This window comes from Mustela putorius, unplaced genomic scaffold, assembly GCF_011764305.1.
Source record: "Mustela putorius furo isolate JIRA1106 unplaced genomic scaffold, ASM1176430v1.1 tig00003869_pilon_pilon_pilon, whole genome shotgun sequence".
Taxonomy (NCBI): domain Eukaryota; kingdom Metazoa; phylum Chordata; class Mammalia; order Carnivora; family Mustelidae; genus Mustela; species Mustela putorius.
The window spans coordinates 624,875-650,711 of record NW_025422021.1 but is presented as its reverse complement, the minus strand read 5'-3'; the positions used below and the strand labels follow the sequence as shown (position 1 = coordinate 650,711).

The following is a 25,837-nucleotide window of genomic DNA, read 5'->3' as shown; positions in this document are numbered from 1 at the left end:
TATGGCCCCATATAGAGCTTTAAGTATACATGCTGGCCCATAAGGATTTATAGTTTAAGGATTTGGGATTCCCTCCAAAGAAATCATAGATATGTAATGTGGGACATTAGCAGTTGTTTGTTTTTTAACTCTAAAATATATACTGTCTTTGTTTAAGGCTTGTACTAGATGGTGGATAGGCTTTGTAATACTTAGAAAAGCAATTTGAGGGCAGAAGGCTTGATATAGCTTCCAAAGGAAATATGTTTTATATCTAAATTATACTTCAGAATTAAAATATGGCCTTTGAAAGCTTTTTGCTATTATGTGGAAATTTACCATGGAATCACACTTGAAGGAAAAAGCTCAGCTAAATGTCATGCTCTGACGAGTACATACATTTTTGTATTTGAACGGAGTGCTTTGGCACCATGGGGTCAGTCTGAAACGTGATGCATATCGTGCCAATTACTCTCTCTCTCTCTCTCTTTTTTTTTTTTTTTGCCAATTACTCTTAATTCAATTAGTTGAAACTCTCCAGGTCTTCACCTTCATTTGACGCTCTTTGCTTCTTTATTATTCTCAGCTGTCACCTTACTCACCTTGTTCTCCGCCACGCTTTCCTTTCTGCTGTGCTTCTGCTCCATCCTAACAGATGAGGTAGAAAGCAAAAGGAGTCTTCGGTGCCAAAGAGACCCAGAAGCAAATCCAGTCTGGAGCCCATCACCTGAGACCTGGCCTTGCGCTCTTTCTCTGAGACTTGGTTTCCTTGCTCATATCGATACCCACTTGGCTGGATTATCGTGGATTACAGATAATACATGTTAAGTGTCTTCATGAAGGCTGTACATAGAAAATAGGCACCAAGTATGAGCTTCATTATTATTTGTAAAGGAAGTATTGACTCGTGGGCAGTCGTCTCGAGGAAGTCTTCTTAGAAGTCTGGAAGGTCAAAACAATTTTTACCTTCCTAAATACCCAGGGGTGCATTTTACTTGCATCTGGTTACTTTTATATGTGGCATTTTGTGTATTTTATATGTGGCATTATTTGTGTATGAATTATCTCCCCTATAAAAGATGAAACTTATAGAGATAAGATTCAGGACTCCACATTCCTCTCTGCAACATGCATTTAGCCAGGAGCTTGCGAATAATAGCCACAATAATAAATATTCAATGAATATTTCTTTAATAGAGCAAAAACCATTTTCTGACAGCGCTCATATCAAAACTGATATCTCCCTGATTTTCCCTGATTTCCCCAACTTTTCAATGCCCCACCAAATTAAATTATATCAGACACCAAAGACACCAAATGTTTCACAATATTTTCCCTCAAGTATGATTTATTTAACAATCATATGTAATAGGAAATGCAGAGAATTACAGCAGAGTAAAAACACAAGAATTGTAGCTTGTCATGTTAAAAATCAAATAAAAGAGCTACTGGTTGAATAAAAAGACATATGAGATTGTTAGATATATGTTGTGTAGCTGAGGATAAAAATGCAAAGCAGGACATCCCAGACTTAGCAGCCCTACTCACCCTCCCTTTCTTCAGGACGGACTAGCACCACATGGGTGTTTGCGGAAAGGACAGGCACTGGTGCCCTCCACGCGGACTCCCGCCAGTTTCTCACTAACTAGTAGCTGTCTTGGGGAGAGAGAAGGAAAGTAAGAAGAAGGGAAATGAAAAGGAGAGAAGTAGAAAGGGGAGGAAGAAGGGAACGGAGAGAGGAAGGGAGATGAATAAGAGAAAAAGCACATCAACAGGGTGACAATTCTGAAGAAGTGGAGTGTGTTTTCTCCACCCCCTTTGGAAGTTCAGTCATGATGCTGTATAAGTTAAATAACCTGGAAAATTAAGGAAGAGGCCATATACAGAAGCTGATGAATTCATTATATTGCGCGTGCTCTCTCTCTCTCTTTTTTTAGTAACAAAGTCTATAGGTCCTAAAGTATCAATAGAAACCAAGCAGACAAGTTTCCTATGACTCTTGAGAAGCAATGATTGAATGTACTTCTCCCTGGAGAGATTCTCTTGTTTTATGGAAAGACAACTGGCTCAAATAAGAACAAAAGTAATTACACTTCCCAGATACTCAGATTCTATTTTCAATGCACAATATTTTCTAGCTGGTAAATAGCTACTTTTAAAAAGACATTGAAAGCAGTAGTTATAATTTCTTCATAAATAGAAATAAAAAGTCCATTGTTAAAAGACAAAAAGTCACCGTGATGTACATATCTATAAATCTCCCCCCACTATGCCATCATAGATGAGTTTGTACTGCTTACATTTAAAATATCAATTGCATTATAATGTCTATGATACAAATCAATTATTTAGCTGAGTTCTACAGAAGATTCAGGTGAACCAAAAACTAAGGACCTTATTCACAGAACATTTAAAAGCATTTTATACATAGTCTATGCACACATGTATCTTAAATTAGAACAATGCATACCTAATATGCATATAGGATATGGCTTACACATTAAAGGAGATCTAAGTTGTGGGTTGTAAAATCCCACCACTCAGACTTAAAAGCTTCTGATTATATCAATTTCTAAAATATTGCTTAGCCTTGTGGGAACCAAGAAAAGAGCAGGTGCAACAGAAAATCGATATGGACCCTCCTTCACTTTATTCTTTAATTGATGGCTACTTTTGATTTTTTTCCATCCAGTTTTTGCCTTTTACAAAGATAGATTCATCTCAGAATCATTGAAGTGTTTGCACAGTGAAAAGTTGCAGCCCCTAATTGTGCGACCTTTCTTGTCAGCTAATAACAAACAAAAGTTGTTCTTCAGTTTGGAGCAAAGGACAGGCTCTGCACATGCTCAGGCAAAACATGAGAAGCAAGCGGAGTCTCCAAGAGTTGCAGTCTGTTTCTGTGTAGTAAAATTATAAAGTCACGCCAAATAAAATGATCTGTACAGAAAAGCGTGGGTTTCCATTTTCATAGGTATTTTTCAACACACACACACACACACACACACACACACACGCACGCACTTCTTGTCATTTATCCCTGGGCTTGTAATATATTTTGTTATGTCCTAATGGGATCAACACCCCAGGGAACGAATTCCATTCTTAGTTCTGACGTCTGTCTCCAACAATGGCTGAGGGTTCTTGTCCCGGAGTGTAGCTAACGTGTGACTTGCATCGTGATGACGTGGTTGACATATTCGTGCTCTGAAACCACAGGGATGGATGAGAATTGGTCCGCTGGTTTCAGGGATGGGTTTCACTGTGGTTTCCCAACGTGAGAGTTACAATGCAGTGGTCGTCAGGTGGCAGAGCCAGGCTAAAGCTCCCCTGTCGTCACAGGCCTTCAACCACAGCTTCTCAGCAGCCCCGCCTCTCGTGTCGCTTCCGTGTATTTAAAATAAGGACAATCTAACTAGCTTGTTCTTCAGGGCTACAAAAAAATTGTTTTCCAGAATTCTGCTTTTCTTTCCTTTTACTTAAAACCTTGAAATACCGATAACTATAGAACTCTGTATAAAACAATACGCAAATTTTAAAAATGCCTCATATTTTGCACATGTGTTGCAAGGTCACCTGTGCTATAACTGGATTCAGAGTGATGAAAATTTTAAACTATCCAACTTTTGTCTTAAAATTTCTTCAACTTGCCTGAAAAAGCTAGATCAAAACAATCAAAACATTTCCATTAAGACTTTTCTGGAGGAAAGACAATGGCAGAAGCACTGGCCAAAAACTCTTATGGTGATTTTGAATGTATTTGTTTGGTCAGAATTACTAGTTCAGGATTTATGTTCTTCCTACTGTAAATTCCTTCTAAGAGTCCTTTAAAATGGCCTGATCCAGGTGTGTGTTGAAAAGGGAGAACATGACGTTGTGGAAAGTTGAGGACTTAGGATGTTTTAGTCCTGTTCTCATTATCCTGAAATAAAATCCAAATGAAAACGAAGATCAAATTTTAGTCATACATATGCATCAGTAACTGTGTGGTAATATCACATGGGACTTTATACACCTTGTCAGGAATAAGGGATTTAATCAGTATATAATAGATATTCATTGTCTATCTTCTTAGAATTCCTCTTTGTGTGTATATGCATGTGTGTGTATGTTTCCATATTTTAATTACAGTAAAATGTGGATTGTTCAGATTAGAGATCACAAACTCAAGGACTCTACAAGCCTAGAAGGCAGTATAAATGGGGTAAGTGGGCCTGTGTATGTGTAAAACCAGTGGAGTCACCAGGACTGTCGTGAACTCAAGAGCACAAGTCCTGCTTGAAGATATTCAAAACGGATCTTAAGTCAGTGTAGACATCAACCAAGCAAATGCACAGACTCACTCCAGCCCACAATCCATTAGGCTTTGACTTCTTCTTGGATGTACACGCATCACTAAAAAGCAGGATTGGAAGGAATGGGGAACGCTTCTCCTCCCAGGGAGTACCGGGTCTGATATTGGTTTGCTTTGGGGGCACCAAAAGCCTACCCTTCCAGGATGACAATATAATAAATTATATTCCAGCCTCTTTTTAAATAGTAAAGCAGCATGGCATTGTACATCCAATTCCAATCTCATTCATTCTAATTAACAGAAACATTTTGAAAAAGTAGGCAAAACCAAATAGTTCTGTGGACAGAAATCTCTCAGAAGTGTGACGTTACACAGCAATGTGAAGTTATACAGCAATGTGAAAAACAGATTTCAAAGGCTTATTTCTTGCCCTAAGTGTAGTGTTGCACATTGATTGATGAGGTTTCATCATGGTGCATCTTGAACTAGACTTCAATGTTTCCTGAGAAAATATCCCATACTGGGGCCCATAACACTGAGAATGAAGCAGGCAGTGGCCCTCAGAGCTATGGCCAGGCTGCCGTAAAATCTATACTTTTCATGATGGAGACCAGAGAAAGAGTTAGCTAGAGGTCACAAGAAGGTATGGTTGACATCTGGGAGATTGTAGGCAAAATCTGACCACATATATTTTATTTGGTCTACATGGTATTTCAAAAAACTTTGAGCCCACATTAAAAATGGAAAGATTTTACGTAAAAAAATCTCTTAGCCGGGACGCCTGGGTGGCCCAGTTGGTTAAGCAGCTGCCTTCGGCTCAGGTCATGATCCCGGCGTCCTGGGATCGAGTCCCACATCGGGCTCCTTGCTCCACGGGGAGCCTGCTTCTCCCTCTGACTCTGCCTGTGCTTGCTCTCGCTCTCTCTCTCTCTGACTAAATAAATTTAAAAAAAAAAAAATTAAAAAAAAAAATCTCTTAGCCAACGGAAACACCTGGAAACATGGGTCCTTAATTTGTACATGGTGAAAATATGTTGGAGGCAAAGACTGGGTGTCTGCTGCCTTCAGGTCAGGTGCTCTGTGTTCTTTCTGTTTCCAAGGCTGACCACTGCTCTTGTCTCCCAAACACTGGGCCTGAGTCACAGTTACCAACTGTCACCACTCCTGTTGGTTTTCTACTTCCTTTACTTAAGAGACCTGCCTATTTCTTAAAGACATATAAATTTCACCTATGAAAGGCCGTGATTTCTGGAATACTGACTGTGCACTAAAGGCAGAGCTTTCTCAAACTGAGACAAAAACTACAAGGTTTGGTTAGTGCTGATGGGAAAAAAATTGTCTAACAGCCTGCTTGAGTTTGAACCCTACTCTTTGAGTAGGTCTCAAATCCTTCCAGCTTTGGGGTCTCTGTAGTTGAAAAAGAGAAAAAAAGAGACCTCATTAACTGCCATTTGAATCTCCCTGAAATCTTTTACTGATGAGATGCCAGAATTTTACAGATCTATATACTTTTTTGCCTTAGACATCTTCATAGATTGGACTGGTGACCTGTGTTCCCTGCACAGAATTTTTGGAAAATGTTCATAAGTATTCCAGTTCCATATCACGAATGTATAAGAAATGCCGATTGTAGACTTTTTTCCTTTGTAAGCTACATAGTGTGCATTAGATTGATGACATCAATAGGAAAGACTCGCTTAATTTTGTTTAACTCCATGTTCTGATGCTATTTATTTGACAAAACAAAAACAAAAACTAAACAAAACAAAAACTTTTTGTACTTAAAACACCCATAAATACGCCACTGAATTTAGTTTTCCCTAAAACATACTTGGAGCCTCCATCATATATCATCAGAACCTAAGAACTGCTCTGAAACAGCCATGAGCTCCAAAGGCAATAAATTTATAGTCTGGATGGAGGGTATGAAGAGGAATTGCTATAGCTAATATGGGAAATATATTAAAATTATTACATATAGACATACATGGGTTTTAATTGAACAGCCACTCTGTTGGCTTGATTTCTACCTAAGCTTCATATGTAAAACAGGAATCACAATCACCAGCTCTGAAATTGTTGAGAGGACTAAGGGAGATGAACACATGTAAGATGCTCATCACAGGGTCTGACTCTAGATAGTAGCCATGAATGAAGCTACTGTTATCAATAAAACACAGTCTTACAACCAACTCGGGAACACTTAGAGATGTATCATCTTACAAGCTAATCACAGTTTAGCTCTTTTGTATCTAAAGCAATATGTGAGGAGCTACCAAGAGAAACTCAAAGACTTGGTATATCCCCCTCCTAAGCATTTTCTCTTGCCCCCAACCATCACCTCAAAAGCAGGATTCATTATAACATGTGAATTATTATTTCTTACTTTTTAAGGAGACACTAAGACATCTCCTCTATAAATAAATCTTACATATAAACCTTCCCTTCTAGCAGCTTGCACTTCCCCAGCAGGCCCAAGACAACGGTTCTCCACTATGGTGTACAGAAACACCACAGACAGGATTATTAAAAATTTAGGTTTCCAAGGCCTCATTCCCAGAGTCAATAATTTGGTAGATGGAGAGCAAGCCCTAGAAGCTGAATTTTTAAAAAGAGAACTATGGAGGCAAACAAATGTCTCTAGGTTTGAGCAAACACTGATGTTTGTTTCATAATACGTCCTTACTTTGTTGTTATCACCCAGTGTAAACATTCATACTTCCTATATGAAGTAGAAAGAGAGAGCAGTATTAAACTTGTCCACAGTTTACAGATTATTATTTTTAAAGGTCTAAGAAATCTTGCTAAGTATATTTTTTATTGATGAGCAAATTAAACTCTTTGAAAAAGTAAATATTTAAGATTTTGCTTCAGAAAATCAGAGAGACTTTTTTAAAAGATTCCAGGAGATGGGCACCTGGGTGGTTCAGTAATTAAGTGTCTGCCTTTGGCTTAGGTCACGATCCAGGGTCCTGGGACTGAGCCCTGAATCAGGCTCCTTGCTCAGCAGGAGGCCTGCTTCTCCCTCTCCCACTCCCCTTGCTTGTGTTCCCTCTCTCGCTGTGTCTCTCTCTGTCAAATCAATAAATAAAGTCTTAAAAAAAAAAAAAAAAGATTCCAGGAGGACATTGAAATGAGATAACTTTGTCTCTACGACATTCAACAAACCATTCATTCCAGGAATTAGGTTTCTTGTCTAAAAAATAAAGTTACCTCTCATGTTTAAACTGACAGAAGCCTTTAAGGTATTTCAAACCTATGAATGTGCATCAGCACGTTTTTCTTCAGTGTTTACTAGATCTTCTGAGTTCTTACGAAGATCAGGTTCACCTACAACACAAGCAAACAAATAAACAAGAACAAAATAAGCCTGTGGAAAAAACCTAATAAAGTCAGGAATCTGAAACAATGCAGTCACATGCTGAAGACTCAGTTTCACAATGGATTTTACGGCACATTTCTCCAAAGATACCAAATACTTTCTTTTCAGACTGTGGATTTATAGAGTACAACGAGTCTTCTGGCAGTTGTACAACATTGTGCAGTTGCAATTTAATTTGGTAATACAGAACCAAACTAAATGAGACATGTTTAAACATCTATTAAATCAAACATAAAAATTATGCATGCTTTTCTTGGGGAGAAATCAGCAGGAGAGGGAGAAATAGAGAATCTTAAGCAGGCTCCGGGCCTATCTCAAGCTCGAGGCAGGGCTTCATGACCCTGAGACCATAACCCAAGCTGAAATTAAAAGAGGATGCTTAACCCGCTGAGCCATCCAGGCACCTTTTCTTGAATTTTTTAAAGCAGATGGTTTTAAACAAATGCTCTAATGATCAGTGTCTTTTAACACACACTCCCTAGTTGCTATGAATTTAAACAAATGACTATGAATTTAAACAAATGACTGTAAGAACATAGTAATTTTTAAGATAAGACATAATCTGCCAAAATACACTAATGGAATTTATAATCCAAGAATCACTCATCTTCTATATAAACCTTGAAGAAAAAAAATTAACATGGAAAATGTGCCAACAGTTCTAGAGAAGTCGCAGAGAATCTATCAAAAATAAATATGAAGCAAAATGTATAGATAAAAGAGTCTTACGTGAAAAAGAAAGCAAACAAAATTAGCAGAAATTAATTTTTGAGTCAAAAATACTTTACTATTTCAGGAAATAGTCATATATGATGACATGCTTTTTCTGTTTGAACTTTTATAAAAAATATCCTAACAGTTAAGGAGCAAGCATCTTAGTGTTGCAGTCAGTTAAGCATCTTACTCTTTGTTTCTGCTCAGGTCGTGATCTCAGGGCTGTGAGATTGAGCCCCAAGTGGGACTCTGCACTCAACAAGGAGTCTGCTTAAAATTCTGTCTCCCTCTGCACCTCCCGCCCCGGCTCATGCACTCTTTCTTTATTTCTCTCTCATTCAAAAAAAAAAAAAAAGAAAGAGAAATATACATATACATGTATATATATGTAAATTAATAGTTAAGCTTTATACCAGTTATCTTTGAGATAATTCCTTTAGCATAGATTGTAAGACTGTGTTGTCTTAGGTACAACAGATTTTTTTATTGAGGTTACAAAATTAATGTACAAAGCCTACGGGGTGTTATTACAAAGCAACATTATTTTGTTTCCTGTTTTCTCTTTAAGATATATTAAAAAAAGGGGTGCCTGGGTGGCTCAGTGGGTTAAAGCCTCTGCCTTCAGCTCAGGTCATGATCTCAGGGTCCTGGGATCGAGCCCCGCATCAGGCTCTCTGCTCCTCGGGGATCCTGCTTCCTCCTCTCTCTCTGCCTGCCTCTCTGCCTACTTGTGATCTCTCTGTCAAATAAATAAAATATTTTTTAAAAAAGCTATATTCAAAAAAGAAAGTTACCTATCTATGAAATTTTCTGGTGGTATCATCACTTTTGCAATCAACCTTAGATAATAAAAACATTGTGTGATCCCGTTAAGTGGTCAAAGTCTCAATTCTGATATTAGATAGTCTGGTTACATATATTACACATCAATCTTAAAACAAAGATCATAGAAAATTCCTTTCCAACCTTGAGTTTGTGGCAGAGCCCAGAAGTGGTGTATGGTGGGGGATGGTTGATGTTTCTGTTTCACTCTCCCCCAACTGGCTACCTTGACTCCTGAGCTGGAGCAAGACAGAGAAAGGTCTGAGAGGAGAAGCCAAGTTCCTACTTGACCAGCACTGTGGGAGGACTTCATACTCACTAGACCTGGTAGGTGCTGGAAGCTAATTCTCCCGTGAACACATTCGCAGGCTCTTCAGGGACTTCTTGCCAGAGGCCATGGCTGGACATGTCTTACCTCCTTGCTATGTGCACATGAAACTCCTTTACAGTGTTCCTTTACAGTGTTCACAACCCCCAGGGATTTTATTATTACATCGTTAGCTTCTGTCTGGTGAGGTCCTTTCATTCTTCCAAATATGGGTGGGCCACATTTGGTTCACACAAAACACTCATGAGGCAGTTGTTCCCATAAATTACTTGAGGAAAGACTGAAACCTACGTAGCCTCCTCTCTTGTGGCTCATCAGTCACCAGCTAATCTGTTACATCTCACGTAAGCATTAGACTCCATTCCCAATATCCCTGAGGGTCCTGGTACAGTTCTTTTCTCTTAATTTGAGGTAAAGAGGGAAGCATTTCTACACCTTTCCCAACAGCAGATCGCTCATTAAAGAAAATCTTCTCACAAATCCTTTTTCAACCATTAACAACCTGACCCTTTCCTTTGTTTGAGTTGGGTAAGGATCATAAGCATCCCATAATTGGCCTTTAATCCTCTCTGAAATTCCTGTCTCACAGGATTTATTTCTGACATCTTAGACTCTTGGCTTAATCTTTTGATCTAGTATTCTGTTACTTAGGGCTAGATTATAATGGAACGGAGTGAAAGAATAGGCTGAGCTAAAGGAGGAATATAAGTAATGCCCTGGTTCTTAAATTTTTTGAGAGAAACTTTTACAATGGGCAAGAACACTAAGGATAAAGAACTCACCAATAAGAAGAGCGGGTGAGGAACGAAATCACAAGTGCTAATAATACAGCAATTACAATTTAAAATTCTGGTTAAAATTAGTCTATTTGTATTCTAACACAAATATATTGTTATGTATCGGTTTATTAAATCAGTAATGAGTAATGAGTGATTTGAGCAAAAAAGAATATTAATGCAAAGAATGAAAAAATTATTAATTAATAACAATAATATTAGCAGCAAAAAGAAAAACAGTGAACATTAAGAGAAAAGTTATTTACACTATGCTAAGTGCTTCAAATGTTTTATCATTTAATTCCCCCCCCAAAATTTTTATTGCCCAAGGTCACATATCTTCTAAGGAGCATCGCTGGACCCTCAAGCCCCGAGCCATGTACTTCAAACTAAACCAAAGAACTTGGTCATACACAGTGCTAACTCCCTGAGCCAAAAGTATAAGTTTCCATTGGATTTGAAAGAGTGAAAGCATTCCTTGTTGCTTGCAGAGATACAATTGCAAAATTTCAAGTTGAGAAGTGTAGAGTAAACATGTCATTTTTCATCTTCCTGCTCTGACAAGCTACTATGATTCCAAATTCAGTTCTTCAGAAAAGAATGAATAGTTTGATAGTAAAATCTGTGAGAAGCATTTCCTAAGAGATAAAACTCTTTTTACTGCCACTCTGTGTAGTAAAACCGGCGGTAGGAGACTGGCTAAGGACTGATACCAAGGTCACACACATCCTACACTCAGGGGGATTTCAAAGCAAAAGGCTATAAGAAGGAATCAAAGGCTTTCTTGCCAATACCACGGAGGAGAAATAATAGAGATTTGTGACTCCAGGAGTATACTCATTAACTTAAGAGTCAGCATAAATATGTGACTGGGGTGAGTATCTATACTTAAGAAATCAAAAGCTGTAAATTAGTGAAAACCCTGTTATCATTTTTGTGTCAAAGATTTCTGACTTTCCACCTTGCAACACCACAACCAACCATCCAGTGTAGACATGAGGGATTTCAAATGGCACTGTTTTCCTTGCATATTCATCCACAACAAGAGCAATGAATTGTTTCTACCCTAGAAACTCCAAACATTGCAAGTTTCCTAAGTTTTAGTGTTTATAATCAAATTCTTCAGTGGAGAGACTTTTTTTGTATGAGTTTCCATCTACAGAAGAAAGAGTCAGGAGAGTATGTGCCCTTTGATTTCATTCTTCATTTTTCCCATGGAGACAAAAACTACTTACAATCATCATTAAGCTGAATACATAATTTTTAGCAAGTAGTTACCTACTTGCTACAGAAGGCTGATTTGGCAAATATTGGTGGTATGCAGAATCTAAAATTCTAGGAGTCTTTAGGTGTTCCTAATAATAGGCTATAAATACCGTTTGACAAATTTGTAGACTGGTTGAATTGGGGAAAACGAAATCCCAAACAGCTAATTGTTTCTTCCATCTTATTTAGCTTTAAGTCACAAATCTCAGAGGACTTAGTTGGTAGTTATTTTTATTAAGGTTCAAAAATCAGCCAAAATAGAAGTTTCATATACCCAGCTACCTTTTAACCTGAGTGGAGAAGAAATAATGTTCTTTAAAAATGCCTTCCATGCTAATTTTTCCCTCTCCTATCTACAACCTCCTATCTAACTTATGCTGGCTGTAAGGAGAGGCTATTTGAAGAAGTACCTCATCTACTTGGGTTTTTAAAATCTGTAGTGAAATAAATTGCCTCTCTTGGTCATAATGCAAGTTGTTCCTATTACAGTACACTTATAAATTGTAAATCCATGCTTTAAAATAAAAGCACTTTAAGCAGTTAGTCACACAGCACTTTATTGATCTATAAGATTCAGCCAGGATTGTGGGGAGTGATGGGATCTCTAATCTATCAAGATTCATATAACAGGATTACTCTCATGGTAGAGGCAAATTTGTTTAAAATAAATCATGGGTGCTCTATTATTTCTATATTACTACATTGAAACTATTACGTTATTCATGTTTAACTTCTTATCTGATGAGATTTCTATTTCTTAGCAGCCTCTGGATTTTCTTTAATCAGCAGACTTGCTCAGCATATTTCAAAGAAGCCTAGCCCAAGACAGAAGGGTGATATGGGAACACAGGACCCTTTTGAATGAATCCCACTTTTAGAGTGACGAGTTAATATTATTGAGTTGGTCTTTGTGCTGAATACCTCTTTACTTCTACAAAAGTGTCCTGATACAAATCAAAATTAGTCAAGACTTTCAATATCACTCACTACCAGTTGTCTTTCAAAGAATGAGCCTATGTTGGGCTTCAAAGAGGTTATGGAAATGAAGTTCAAGAACCTTAGATTCTTTGAAGATTTTCACCTTTTCTTCTTGAAGGTTTATGTATTAAATCCTATCTGAAGAGATCCCTTGGATCATTTTTATTTACCTTACTTTTTAAAAAATTTTGTCATAGAAATTAAACATAAGAAAGAAAGGTCAAAGCTTTCAGCTATGTCTTTTTTCTATAATTTCTGATAATTTCCTACATTCCTATTGTTAACAGGGGAACATTATATTAGAAAAAGCATGGACAGAGGTCCCAGAAGGAATAAAGTCAGAACTACAGAGTTTGGACTGTATTTGGTCTAAATTTAGGCATGCTTTAAGGGATAAAAACTAAGATGGTAAAATATTCTTTTGGAAAATAAGTGAATTATCACAAACTAAGTTTGCTGGCTTAGCTAAAATCTTTTCTTTTTGAGAGTACTTTGGTCTGTAGAATATGGTTTTTAAAATTTCTTGTTGTTGTAGTTTTCCGAAAGGGTTCTATGCCAAGGAAAAATTAAGGCAAGTATCTTAAGGGGCAGAATCTTCAACAAAAACTATTTAGATAAAGGTTGTTCATTTTCAGCTCTACAAACTGGGCAGCTATATCCGCCATTCGGAATAAGCCTCTTCCACTCCTCCACTCACTCCTGCAGAAAACTGGATGAATTTGAGAGATACTTTGAAGAGATACTCTACAGGTAATTTTGGTGGGCTAATTAAGAATGGAAAGGTGATAGGAAAGTCAAGATCAATTTACTGTACACCCACTCAGTGCGGAATCTGCTTGTCCCTCTCCCTACCCCCTCTGCTCCTCACCCTGATTGCTCTCTCTCTCTTTCTCTCTCACTCTTGAAATAAATAAAGTCTTAAAAAAAATAATTTAGGGCATTTTAAGTGATACTGTTTGAGTGAGTGAACTCCCCACTTGTATTTACATGGATAACCTTGTGAGGCTGCTGTAATAAATATTTGTGTAAATGATCCATGAGAAGATATATAAACGATGTAAAATGTCACTCCCAAATACATAATCTTCAGCTTTTTAAAATAAAAATGTTTATGGGATATAACACACACATTTGAAAGCTCATGGGATCAGTTGTGTTGAGATCAAACAGAAGTAGATTTGATAAAACAATTATGTTGTTCTCTGAGGTAAATTTTCAGAAAAAGTTGTTTTCTTTGTCTGGATTTACTACTACCAGGATGCTATTTTCTGTGTATTATATTAAACTGTGAAAAGGAATGAGGAAGATTCAGTTGTAATATGTGTGCAAACCTGTGATTTGGGTAACTAACTCACCCCCGCAGACCTCAGTTTTCACATTGGTAAAATGGAGATAGTACCTAAATCATAGGGCTGTTGGCTGATTAAGTAGGATAGAGACCATGACAGAACGTGGTCTATTGACAAGCAAGTAGATGAGTAGTTAATCAAAAGGGATTCCTCATTCTATTTAGCATTAACACCAACATGATTACAAAAATCACGTTTATACATACTGTAATATATAATACTACATTTAAGATATTTTAAATACAAATAACAATACATAAGGCTTAACTAGTGAACCTATCACAGTCTACTAAATGTCACATTAATCATAATGTAATTTTGATGTTTTAAAAATTTTAATACTTTCCCATCAGTTTTAAATATTTCCTTAATAAATCTTTTAGTTTTGTGTTTTAATTTTTCAAGCAATGATTCAAGACTTATTTTTAAAAACTTTGTTTCTTTTTGAGGAAATCTATGAGGTTTTCTAGCAAAATGTGATTTTAAATAAATCTGACTAAAATATTATTATATATTCAATATGTTTCAAATAAATTATAAAATGTGAAAAAATAAGAAATTATCTACCTTAGTAACTCATATGATGATTTTCTGATTATAAAGATAGGTCATAGGTATAGTGATCACATTTTTATTTTTTATTTTATTCATTTATTTATTTATTTATTTTTAAAAGGTTTTATTTATTTATTTGACAGACATCACAAGTAGGCAGAGAGGCAGGCAGAGAGAGAAGGAGAGGGAAGCAGGCTCCCTGCTGAGCTGAAAGCCCGATGCGGGCCTCGATCCCAGGACCCTGAGATCATGACCTGAGCCGAAGGCTTAACCCACTGAGCCGCCCAGGCGCCCGTGATCACATTTTTAAAAAAATGTACTGACAGTGATAAGAAACAAAGCTTTTTGTAGGGATTCTAATGAAGTTGAAAATATCAGGCTTTTGTTTTACTGAATGGGTTATTTGAGGCCAGAGCTAAATTGTTCTGTACCAATGAGGGGATTTTCATGGCCAAGAGGGGAAAAAGAGAAGTTGAGGGCCTGAATCAAGAGGAATATGAGACTAAAATGTTTTGGAGAAAAAATAAAAGTGAGTGGTGACAAAGAGATTTACCTTTTGCTTAGAGGTATGTTGTTAAGACAACAAAGTTTTCAATGATCTTGGAACTGGAATTATTGGGGAACTATAACAAAGTCTTGAAACTAGGCTGGTGTTAGCAGTGTGTCACCCAGAAGTTCTGGTTACAAATTCTGGTTACACTTGCCAAGGAAGGGTAGCACCAGAAAGAGAGAATTGTCTTGGAGAGCTGGTCCTATTTTCTGCCCATAGCTTTGATCTTAGCCCCCATCACCTCTGCTCAACAGTGCAACATCCAACCTACGACTTTCTTCCCCACCATCATTTTCTCTACCCTCCAAATTTCCATCATCGCACTGTTCACCCCAGAATTTTCAGAGGCTATACAACTCCTGTGAACTCTTGCAGTGATGGCTCATATTTGCACAAAGTAAAATTAAAGTGAGCAAAAATATTTTGGGTATCTGAAAACATAGCAAGTAGAGATACTGTGCAAGAGAAGAGGATTTGGGGGAACATCCCCCATTTAGTTTTCCCTTTTTTCATTTATCAGCTTTTTATTTTCTCTTTTTAGATCTTTAACAAAAACTATATGGTACAACAGAGTGGGTAATATCATTTCAGTTTTAGGGTCTCACCATTAAAACCAGACCTTCATAAAATGGAGTCAATTCTCCTCTACCTGATACTGACCAAGTTCTTATCTGGCCTTGAGCTGGAACCACTGGAGAGCTAAAGGGGAATAGTCCATGAGTTCTGTTCTTCAAAAATCCTATCGGCTTTTGTTGTACACAGAGTAGGCCTCTGTAAATAGCTCTGTAATAACCTCATTATTAGTTCTCAACTTTCTGTTAGGCTCTGCAGCTCTAACTACCAACAACACACTCCAGTCACTGTATCTCATGATTCACAATGGTCCTCACTGGGTGGAGAGATGGTGCACACCTCCAAAGGGGAGTGTTGGGATCTCCATGAGAATAAGAGGAAATTGGGAATTGCACTGCAATTGGGAAACATATCCTGACTCTCCTATCCACTTCCACTCTTATTCCAACACTGCTTTTGGTAGGCCCCTTTTGAATGCATTTTTCTCTTCCCATTTTGAGAATGCAGGTCAGAATGTGATCGATATCGCAACTGGAGTATGAATAAGACAGCTACGCTTACATGACTAAGGGATGGGCTTCTTGGAGAGAGTAGTTTAACAGAGTTCTGGATGACAGGATTTTAAGAAGCGAAGTAGAGGAAGGGGCCCGAGAAGTACATTCCATGTGGAAGAAAGAACAAGGATTAAGGCAGAGAATAAGTCCACTGACTTTCTTAGGAGTAGAAGGCAAATGTTCCAGAGGAGATGTGTGACCCAAGACACAGATATTTTAAAGGCTATCGTTACCAAGGTACATGCTATTGTTTCCTGAGTACAGCTTGCCGGGGTGAAGTTGGCTGTGGTTGTAATCTGCACTGGGTTTGTCTAGACCATAAACGGATTAATTTCCTGCTCTCCTCCTCCATGTCTTCTGCATTCACTTAAATGCACAAAAGTGTTCCATTTTTACCTACCTTTGTAAACTGGAGACAAGCTATAGTGAACTTTTAAAAGTTCACAAAATAGCCCAGAGGATGCTAATATGCTGTAAGGGTTGAGTTCTGCCTTTATAATGAATGAATGAATGAATGAATAAGCACATACACATGGTTCAAACTGGATGTGTGTTCTCCTGGGGTTAAAGTGACTTTGTTGAATACCACCTCTTAAAACTTCATAATTCTGATCTCCCAAATGTTCCATTCTATCTATCATGCTCTACTGTACTGATAATATAAAATAATATAATATAAAATATCAGCTAAAAAAATTAAATTGGAAATAGGAATAAACTAAATGCAGAGTATATAATTTACTAATAATTTGAAATATACAACTTAAAATTACTTGTAAGATCTCATATAAAATGTTAGTCGCATTTTTGAACTATGAGTAGAGAGAAAATAAGTTTTTGTTTTTTTTTTTTAGGAATTTATTTGGGAGAGAGAGATCACAAGGATGGTAAGGGACAGAGGGAGAAGAAGAGGGACAAGCAGGCTTCCCATTGCACATGTGAAGCAGGGCTCATCCCAGAATCCCAAGATCATGACCTGGGGCAAAGGAAGACACTTAATCAACTGAGCCCCCCTGCCCCCCAGTCCTAGCTCTAGTTTTATCTGAAAGACTTTGCTTCCCTCTGTTTGATTGATTGTCCCTTCTGAAATCTAAACAGTATGTATATATTTTCTCAAAAAGATGCTGCTTAACATTTAGTCATGGAAGTTTAAAAGTTATAATTTTGATGGGTGAGTAATATTCCATTGTATATATGGGTCATACCTTCTTAATCCATTTGTCTGCTGAAAGACATCTTGGCTTTTTCCATCATTTGGCTATTGTGGACATTGCTGTGATGAACACTGGGGTGCATATGGCCCTTCTTTTCACTAGATCTGTGTCTTTGGCTGAGGGTTTTAGAAGAGAGGGGTGTGGAGGGATGGGTGAGGCCTGGTGCTGGGTAGTAAGGAAGGCATGTATTGCATGGAGCACTGGGTGTGGTACATAAGCAATGAATCTTGAAACACTATATCAAAAACTAATTATTTACTGTATGGTGACTAACAACATAATAAAAAAAATTTTTTTAAAGTTACAATTTTGTTGACATGGTGAGTTTTGATTCATTAAAAAAGTAGTGAAAAGGAATAACAAACATTTTACAAATAAATATTTAAAAACACTGCCTTTCCTCACACCAGTCAGAATGGCTAAAATTAACAAGTCGAGAAACAACAGATGCTGGTGAGGATGTGGAGATATGGAGAAAGGGAAACCCTCCTACACTGTTGGTGGGAATGCAAGCTGGTACAGCCACTCTGGGAAACAGCATGGAGCTTCCTCAAAAAGTTGAAAATCAAGCTACCCTATGACCCAGCAATCACACTACTGGGTATTTACCCTAAAGATACAAATGTGGTGATCCGAAGGGACAAGTGCACCTGAATGTTTATAGCAGCAATGTCCACAATAGCCAAACTATGGAAAGAACCTATACGTCCATCAACAGATAAATGGATAAAGAAGAGGTGGTATATATATACAATGGAATACTATGCAGCCATAAAAAGAAATGAAATCTTGCCATTTGCAATAATGTGGAAGGAACTAGTGGATATTATGCTGAACAAAATAAGTCAATCAGAAAAAGACAATTATCATATGATGTCTCTGATATGAGGAATTTGAGAGAGGGTGGGGGGGTTAGGGAGGGAAAAAAACAAAATGGGATCAGGAGGGAGACAAACCATAAGAGATTCTTAATCTTACAAAACAAACTGGTGGGGGTAGGGAGAGGGTGGTTGGGTGATGGACATTGGGGAGGGTATGTGCTATGGTGAGTGCTGTGAAGTGTGTAAGCCTGACGATTCACAGACTGTACCCCTGGGGCAAATAATACATTATATGTTAATAAAAATAATTAATAAAAAACATTGTCTTTTAAAGTAATTCATTACAAAATAATATGGACATGTTTTTGTTGTCTAAAACCAATTTATTTTTATTTTCCCTAAACAGCAGATGTAGAATTGTTAGGAGCATTGTTAGGGACTGATAGGGATTCCTGGCAAAAAAAAAAAAAAAGTGAGTCCAGAACTCTAATACAGATCTACAGGATAAAAGTGCAAAGAGAGGGGCACCTGGGTGGCTCAGTGGGTTAAAGTCTCCACCTTTGGCTCAGGTCATGATCTCGGGATCCTGGGATGGAGCCCCGTGTCAGGCTCTCTGCTCAGCGGGGAGCCTGCTTCCCCCTCTCTCCGTCTCTGCCTGCCTCTCTGCCTGCTTATGATCTCTGTCTGTCAGATAAATAAATAAGATCTTAAACAAAAAAAGTGCAAAGAGAAACCACATAGTGATGTAGGCATTTGAGAGGGCAAGTCCTGCTACGTCGCTCGTTTGGGTGTGATGCTTAACAATCGGGTCTCAGAAGTATTAGGAGAAAAGGAGAATAAGAGACCAAGCCAAAGGGGGATGGCAAAGGTTTGCTGAAACAGGGGCCAACTGTCAGAGGCAGGCAGGGGTGGGAAGAGTGAGAAGCAGATGGGACAAGGTATATCTAGAGAGACGAGAGAGAAAGAACACAAGTCAAGCAAGATGTTATCCCATTAGGAACTTCAGTGGCATCTAAAAAAGAAGAAAAAAGGAGGTCAAGAACCCTAAGTGGAATAGGTTTCCTCGGCTTCAGTTAAAACATGTGAATGACAAGCTTCTGTTTTCTTCAAGCATGTAGCATGGGGCCTTCAGCTAGACACTATGTTTTGTCACAGAAAAATAATAGAACTTACGTTACTTGTGCACCTGATTTATGGGTTAAGAAATGGATATATATTATAAATATATTATTTAAAAGACCTAACTGCTTAATATTAAAAAAAATCTGTACAACAGATACAGATACATTTTTCTGTCTTGTGTTTTTTATCAAGATCCAAAAATCCCCTGCTGAGACAGATAATAGCGATTTGCCTCAACATGGATAAAGCTCAGAAAACATGGCATTGAGTGGAAAGAAATTCATTAAAGAATGTGTCCTGCGTGGTATCATTTACACAAAAGCATGCAAAACTAAACTGTATTGTTTACAGTTACACAAATAGGAGTAACAGCTAAGAAACAAAAAAAAGAAAGAGAAATAATTATGGAATTGTTAAATCTAGTCATTCTTAAAAATAAAATTATAGAAAATGCCAATTAAAAATTTTATTTAAAAAAAAGGTGATAAATATTTAAAAATCATTTCCTAATTATTTTCAGTCCTTTTTCATTATCTAGGTCTTGAGGTTAATAAGATATACCAAATCTGTTTGATGCAAATATCTTATATACACATCTCTTCCCAGCTCCCATGGACAGAGATTTCATACTGATAGACTGAAACAAGACCTGGTGGGAATATTTGCACCATGGATGTTAATAAACTTTATGAATCAGGGCTTCATTTATTGTTTCACTGCTGTGGAGTGGTAGAGATAATGATAAAAAAAAATAGAGATTAAATTTAAAAGTGTGCCAAGTCTATAACTGTTACATTGTAAATAGCACAGAAATTTGAGGAAAAATTTTCCCCAGTATTTAAAAACCATTATCCAATCAAACAACTAAGAAGTCATTTGCACTTTTGATAAACAAGTGAAGTTGACATATGCCTCCTATGTTTTCTAAGTTATGACCTATGTTTTTTATATTTTCATCTTATTCCTTGATGTAAATGAAAATATCAGTGTTCATATGTGCACAACTTCCATTTGTCAGTTGCAATCATAAGTGGACCAAAGACACAGGGTTCAGCAAAAATCAGTGAAAGCATTCTGTGAGGACCAATTACCTATACATAAGCCACAACGAATACGATATATTTTATTACTTTTAAATTATGTGCTACACACCCTTTCTATCAGTAAAAAGCATGAGAATCCTGTGTATATGTGTGGTATACAGTTTTTTTGAGCCAGTTGTTACCTTGCCAGCATGTTATTGCTTGTAGGCCACTGCAAGGATTGTCCATTATGAATACTGTATTATTTACCTACAAATAGTATATATATGTTTTTGGATGTTCTTTTGTGGTATATTTCACAACATATTTTTTAAAAAACCTAAAAGGTAAACAACTTAATAAGTTCTCTGTACCTATCAAAAAACTTGAATCACAGATGAAAATTATCCCACAGAGAAAACAGTAGGCTCGCATGGTTTTTTAAAAATAAATTCTGCCAAACATTCAATGCCAACTTAAGGCTCACAAACTCTCAAGGATTCAAAAACTCTGGGGCACCTGGGTGGCTCAGATGCTTAAGTGTACATTCAGCTCAGGTCAGGATTCCAGGGTCCTGGGATCGAGCCCCACATCAGGCTCCCTGCTCAGCGAGGCACCTGCTTCTCCCCCTCCCTCTGTCTGCTGTTCCCCACTGCTTATGCTCTCTCTCTCAAATGAATTTTTAAAAAATCTTTAAAAAACAACAACTTAAAAACTCCAACTCATTTTCTGAGGCTAGTGTAACCTTAACACAAGAACTACAAGTATGAGAAAGGAAAACTGCAGGCTAATCTCGTGCATTAATATAGATTTTTTTAAGTCGGCAAAAGTAACACATAAATTTTAAAAAGTTAATACATCACAATTAGTTGGGTCTAAAAAAGGAATATAATGTCATTCAACATTAGATAAGCCATTAATATAATTCATTATATGAACCAATCAAAAAATATTATCTGAACTATTTTAAAAGCCACAGAAAAGACATCTAATAAAACTAAATGTTCCATGTAAAATACATTTTCTCTGAAACCAATACTATACTACATGTTAACTAATTTGAGATTAAAAACATAAAATATACATTTTATTAACAAATTATTGGTGGAAATGTAACCTCATAAAGAGCAGATCAAACAAAATTAAGAAATATCATACTTAATGATAAAACATGAAACACCTTCCTTTTAAATTTAGAGACAAGCCAAATGCTCTCACCACTTCCATTCAGACAAATATGGATAAACTTGCTAATGCAGTTGATTCAAGAAGAACAATCATTAAAGGCATAAATTTGGGAAAATAAAAAACTATCATTATTTGCAGATCAGTATTCAAAAGAAAATTGTATTTCTATACACCAGTGAAAGACAGCCGTTTGCAAAAATAACAAAAAAATATAAAACAGTGATGGAAAATCCAACAAGATATATTTAACATTTTGAAATAAATTATTATTAAGGATAAATATTGTTTACATGGTTAAACGTGCTTAACGTGATGCCAGGCATCTAATAATAACAAGTATTTTCCATCACAATTATAGTACTATGTACTATAGTACTATGAAGTAAAAGCAAACTTTCTGAGAAACATGAAAGAAGATATATAAGATATACATGAATAAGAAGACTTGAAATCCTAAAGATAATTCTCTCCAAATTGATATCAAAGTAGTTCTAACCAAAACCCTAATTTGTTTCCCTTTTTGCTGGGCCTTACAAGCTACTAAAGACAAAGCAGGTCTTAAAAAGTTCAAATGAGAGATATCATACTGCATGTATCCTATGATTCTAGACCAATTATGTAGGAGATAAGCCCCCCCCAAAGACTAGAAAACACTTACGTGTTTGACAATTTTAATGCATATTTTAAAATGTCAAGCTTGCCTTAAGCTAGCACTAGGTTTCCTTCTGGTTCTACACAGCTGCAACTGTGCACAATGGGCAAATCTGATGGTGCCTTGGATCCCATGCTGCCTTCTTTCCACACCTGTTACTTGCCTTTGAGCCCTAGTATTCTGGGGTTTGAATCAATGTCAAACAAATCAGAAAGATACCCAGTACAATGAGAAACATACTGCATTCCATTTCAGTCTGACCACCCATCCCCAACACCCGGATTCTATTTTGGGACATAACTTGTTTTTCTCAAATACACATCTTCTTTGAGAAGATGGGAAAGAAAGCAGATCTGGGATTGATTTGTGGTTTTGTTCTGATCAAGGTGGACTCTGTGGATCTAGTTCAGTTTGTAATATTTGTGTCTAAACACAAACCAAACCATCAAGTGGTTACCAAAGTAACACTTTTGCCTTGTGGGAGGAACAATATTGGTATTTGCCATTTGGGGGCTCGCTATAAACAGACATGCTTCTTAACAGTTCTACCTATGAAGCTAAGTATATTCTATTTGTTATCTTATAGGTTTTTAAAAATCATCTTTATAAATGGCATCTTGCTATACTGAAGCAGCTTGTGTATTTTGCTCAATATTATTTGTGTCTTCTCTTCCTGTTGGGACTCACACCTAAAGTTCATTTATCTTAACAGTTGTATGCTTTTCCATAATATAATTACACTACAGCTTATGCATCCATTTTTACTGTTGTTTTCAAGAACAGTGCTAGAGTGAATGTTTTGCTCATGTCTTCTGATTAATATGAGCAAAAGGTACCAACAGCAGGAATCTGTGATTTATTTTATTTTATTTATTTTTTTCTTAGAAATCTATTTATTTTAAAGAGAGAGAAAGTGTACAAGCAGGGGGTGGGTTGAGGAGAGGGAGAATCCTGAAGCAGGCTCCCTGCTGAACTGAGCTTGGAGCTTGACGTGGGGCTCGATGCAAGCACCCTGAGATCATGACCTGACAGAAACCGAGAGCTGGGTGCTCAACCAACTGAGCCACCCAGATGCCCCAGGAAGCTGTGACCTTTTCGACCAGAGCTACTCCCAACCTCCCTACCAACCCCAACCTGAGAAGGGCAGCAGAAACCAGTTTGGCTGCCAGAGGCGGTAGGCTCAGAGTGCTATAGGAGCAGAGGGCAAAACCCTCTGGTTTCTACAATATAAAGAGGTGGGTTTAATTTAGAAAAAAGGGGGGGGGGGACTCACAGCTTTGCAAGCCTGAGCCTGCAGTCCAAGTTTTGGTAACTGGTAGATAAGCAGCATTTCACAGAAAAATCCCAGCAACTGGAGAGCTGTGGAAGGTCTGAGATACCACTCTACATATCTCTGGCTGACTAGGAGCTATGCAGGACTGGAGGAGACCTTGGTGAAGTCTTCCTAGACTAGCTTGATTTTTGAAAGTGATGTCAAAAAGCAGTTGTCCTTGAGGCACCTGGGTGGCTCAGTCATTAAGTGGCTGCCTTCAGCTCAGGTGAACCCAGGGTCCTGGTATCGGGTCCCCCATTGGGCTCCTTGCTCAGCAGGGAGTCTGCTTCTCCCTCTCCTTTCCCCCGGCCCATGTTTGCTCTCTCTTTGTCAAATAAATAAAGAAAATCTTAAAAAAAAATGTAGTTATCCTCATATTCTTGGATTTCAAGGACATATTAAATTTTAATTATTAACGATAAAGTCTGTATTTTAGAAGATTTTTAAAATATCAGACACAAAATTTTTTAAGGTTTTGTATTATTTCATGGAAGGGTGAAATTCACTATTATCTACTATTGATTATGCATATAAAGTTTTCTAATTAATCATAAAAATGAAAGGAGTAAAGAGTAAATATTTCAAACCATCAAGGGAATGAATTGCAATGGAAAAAAGAAACATCTCAAGCAGTAAAAATGAAGGCAAGAAAAGTAGGAAAATGGAAATAGTAGATTAAGAAGGTTCCTTTAATTTTAATAATTTTTTATCATGAATAGATACTGAATTTTCTTGAATATTCTTTCTGTATCTTTTGTGAGCTTAGGTTTTTATCCTTTGATCCTTAATATGGTAAGTTGCATTAACATAATTTTTAAATGTAGAATCAAATTTGCATTTCTGCTGTAAACCCAGTGTGGTGGCCAATTTAGTCTGCAAACCCAGGACTCCAGCAAAGGTAAACAGATGCCTTCCAGAGAAATTCTAGCTCCAAAGTTTCTTAATCTCTCTGAATTTGTTTGATCTTTATTTGGACATGTTCTGAACAAATCAGCTTTCCACCCTCCCTCCCTACCCCCCCTTCCTTCCTTCTTTCCTTTTTTTGTTGAAAGCAATATACTTTTTATCATTTGTTACAAGCAAGGAGAGAGGGAGATAGTTCTAGAAGCAGTATCTCTGTCAGTTTCTTAAAGGCGATATTTTGCCCTGCACTTTTAGTTGTTTTTACCATGAGATATTTCTCTAAGTTTATCTAGTTCACCATTGCATTGGAAATAGAAACCAAACATACAATGTTATAAATAAAATAAATTTGGCAGTAGTTGTTTATTCAAAATGTGTGTACTCTACACAACCACCCCTTGGAAATTATATTATCAAAATGATCTATGGTTTTAATTTGTTAAAGCCAGGCTGCCTGTGTTCAAATCTTGGTTCTACCTCTTCTAATGATAGGACTCAGATATTATTCCTCAATTCTAGAAACGTACATTGAGAAATTTACAAACATCGAAAGTTTATTGTCCCTGGGCAACAAAATCTTCAAAAAGCACAGTGCCAGAAAGTTCATTAGGACGGGAGGAATCACAGTCTCTAAGCCAATTCTGGCAGTTTTCCTTCACTGGTTTATGACAAATAGGTTCTAGGTGATAGGCTGATGTTCGGGGTTTTTGTTATTTATTTTAGTTAAAATATTTTTGGAATAGAATGTGTTTTGGTCAGTTGGATTCTTGGGTTCACTGAAGATGAATACTTCCAGTCAATTTTTTCAGAATTTTTTGAAAGGGTCTAATAGGAAGTGCTAGTGTGCAGTGGGAAAAGCATTGGGTAAAAAATCAGAACAATTTTGACTCTAGCGCTCAGAAGCTGTGCGATCCTTAATTTCCATGAGTATAAAATGAGGGTAATCATTTCTAGTTAGGAAGGTTGTTTCAGGAGGAAATTTGATAATCCATGTAAAATGCCTGGCACACAGGAGGGATTTCAGAAGTTTTGCTTCCCTCCTCTCTTCCTTCCATCACTGGAAATATAATATCTATTTGTTTTCTTTTCTGAATAAATACATTCAAAGTGCAGTTTACATATTCATTTATTCATTCATTCAAGACTAAATAATTTTAAAGCACCTACACTATGCCAGGGACACGCTCTCTATGAGAAAATGATGACAATGAGATAGATAACGTTTCTGTTTTCCAAGAGCTTATATCTTACAGTGCTTCAGGGTCAGTATGTCAGGTATAATCTGTCCCTAGAGAAGGGCAATTCCAGTCCTTTGAAGTCTCCACTTAGATGGGTTTGACAATATTTCAGTATGGCCATCTGGTCTTGTATTGTGTTATGTTCTTTACCTACTGACAATAATGTATTACGGAGACCCTCTGGAATGGCCAGGACTAGCTACAGAATCGCAGGACCTCATGCAAAATAAAAAATGAGGCCCCTGGCT

The 25,837-nt window shown here is 37.1% G+C and overlaps 1 protein-coding gene across 5 annotated transcripts in view; it reads right to left on the bottom strand.

Moving 5' to 3' along the window:
• Positions 1-1,299: 1,299 nt before the first annotated feature.
• Positions 1,300-25,837, bottom strand: part of PDE1A (phosphodiesterase 1A) — a 340,182-nt gene continuing 315,644 nt past the window's right edge. For all 5 annotated transcript variants that reach the window (XM_045066781.1, XM_045066782.1, XM_045066778.1 and 2 more), the window contains 2 exons: positions 7,484-7,600; positions 1,300-3,898 (listed from right to left, as the gene is read on the bottom strand). In XM_045066781.1, the coding sequence (XP_044922716.1) occupies positions 7,527-7,600 (74 nt within the window). In that variant the 3' untranslated portion in view covers positions 1,300-3,898; positions 7,484-7,526. The remainder of the gene's footprint in view (positions 3,899-7,483; positions 7,601-25,837) is intronic.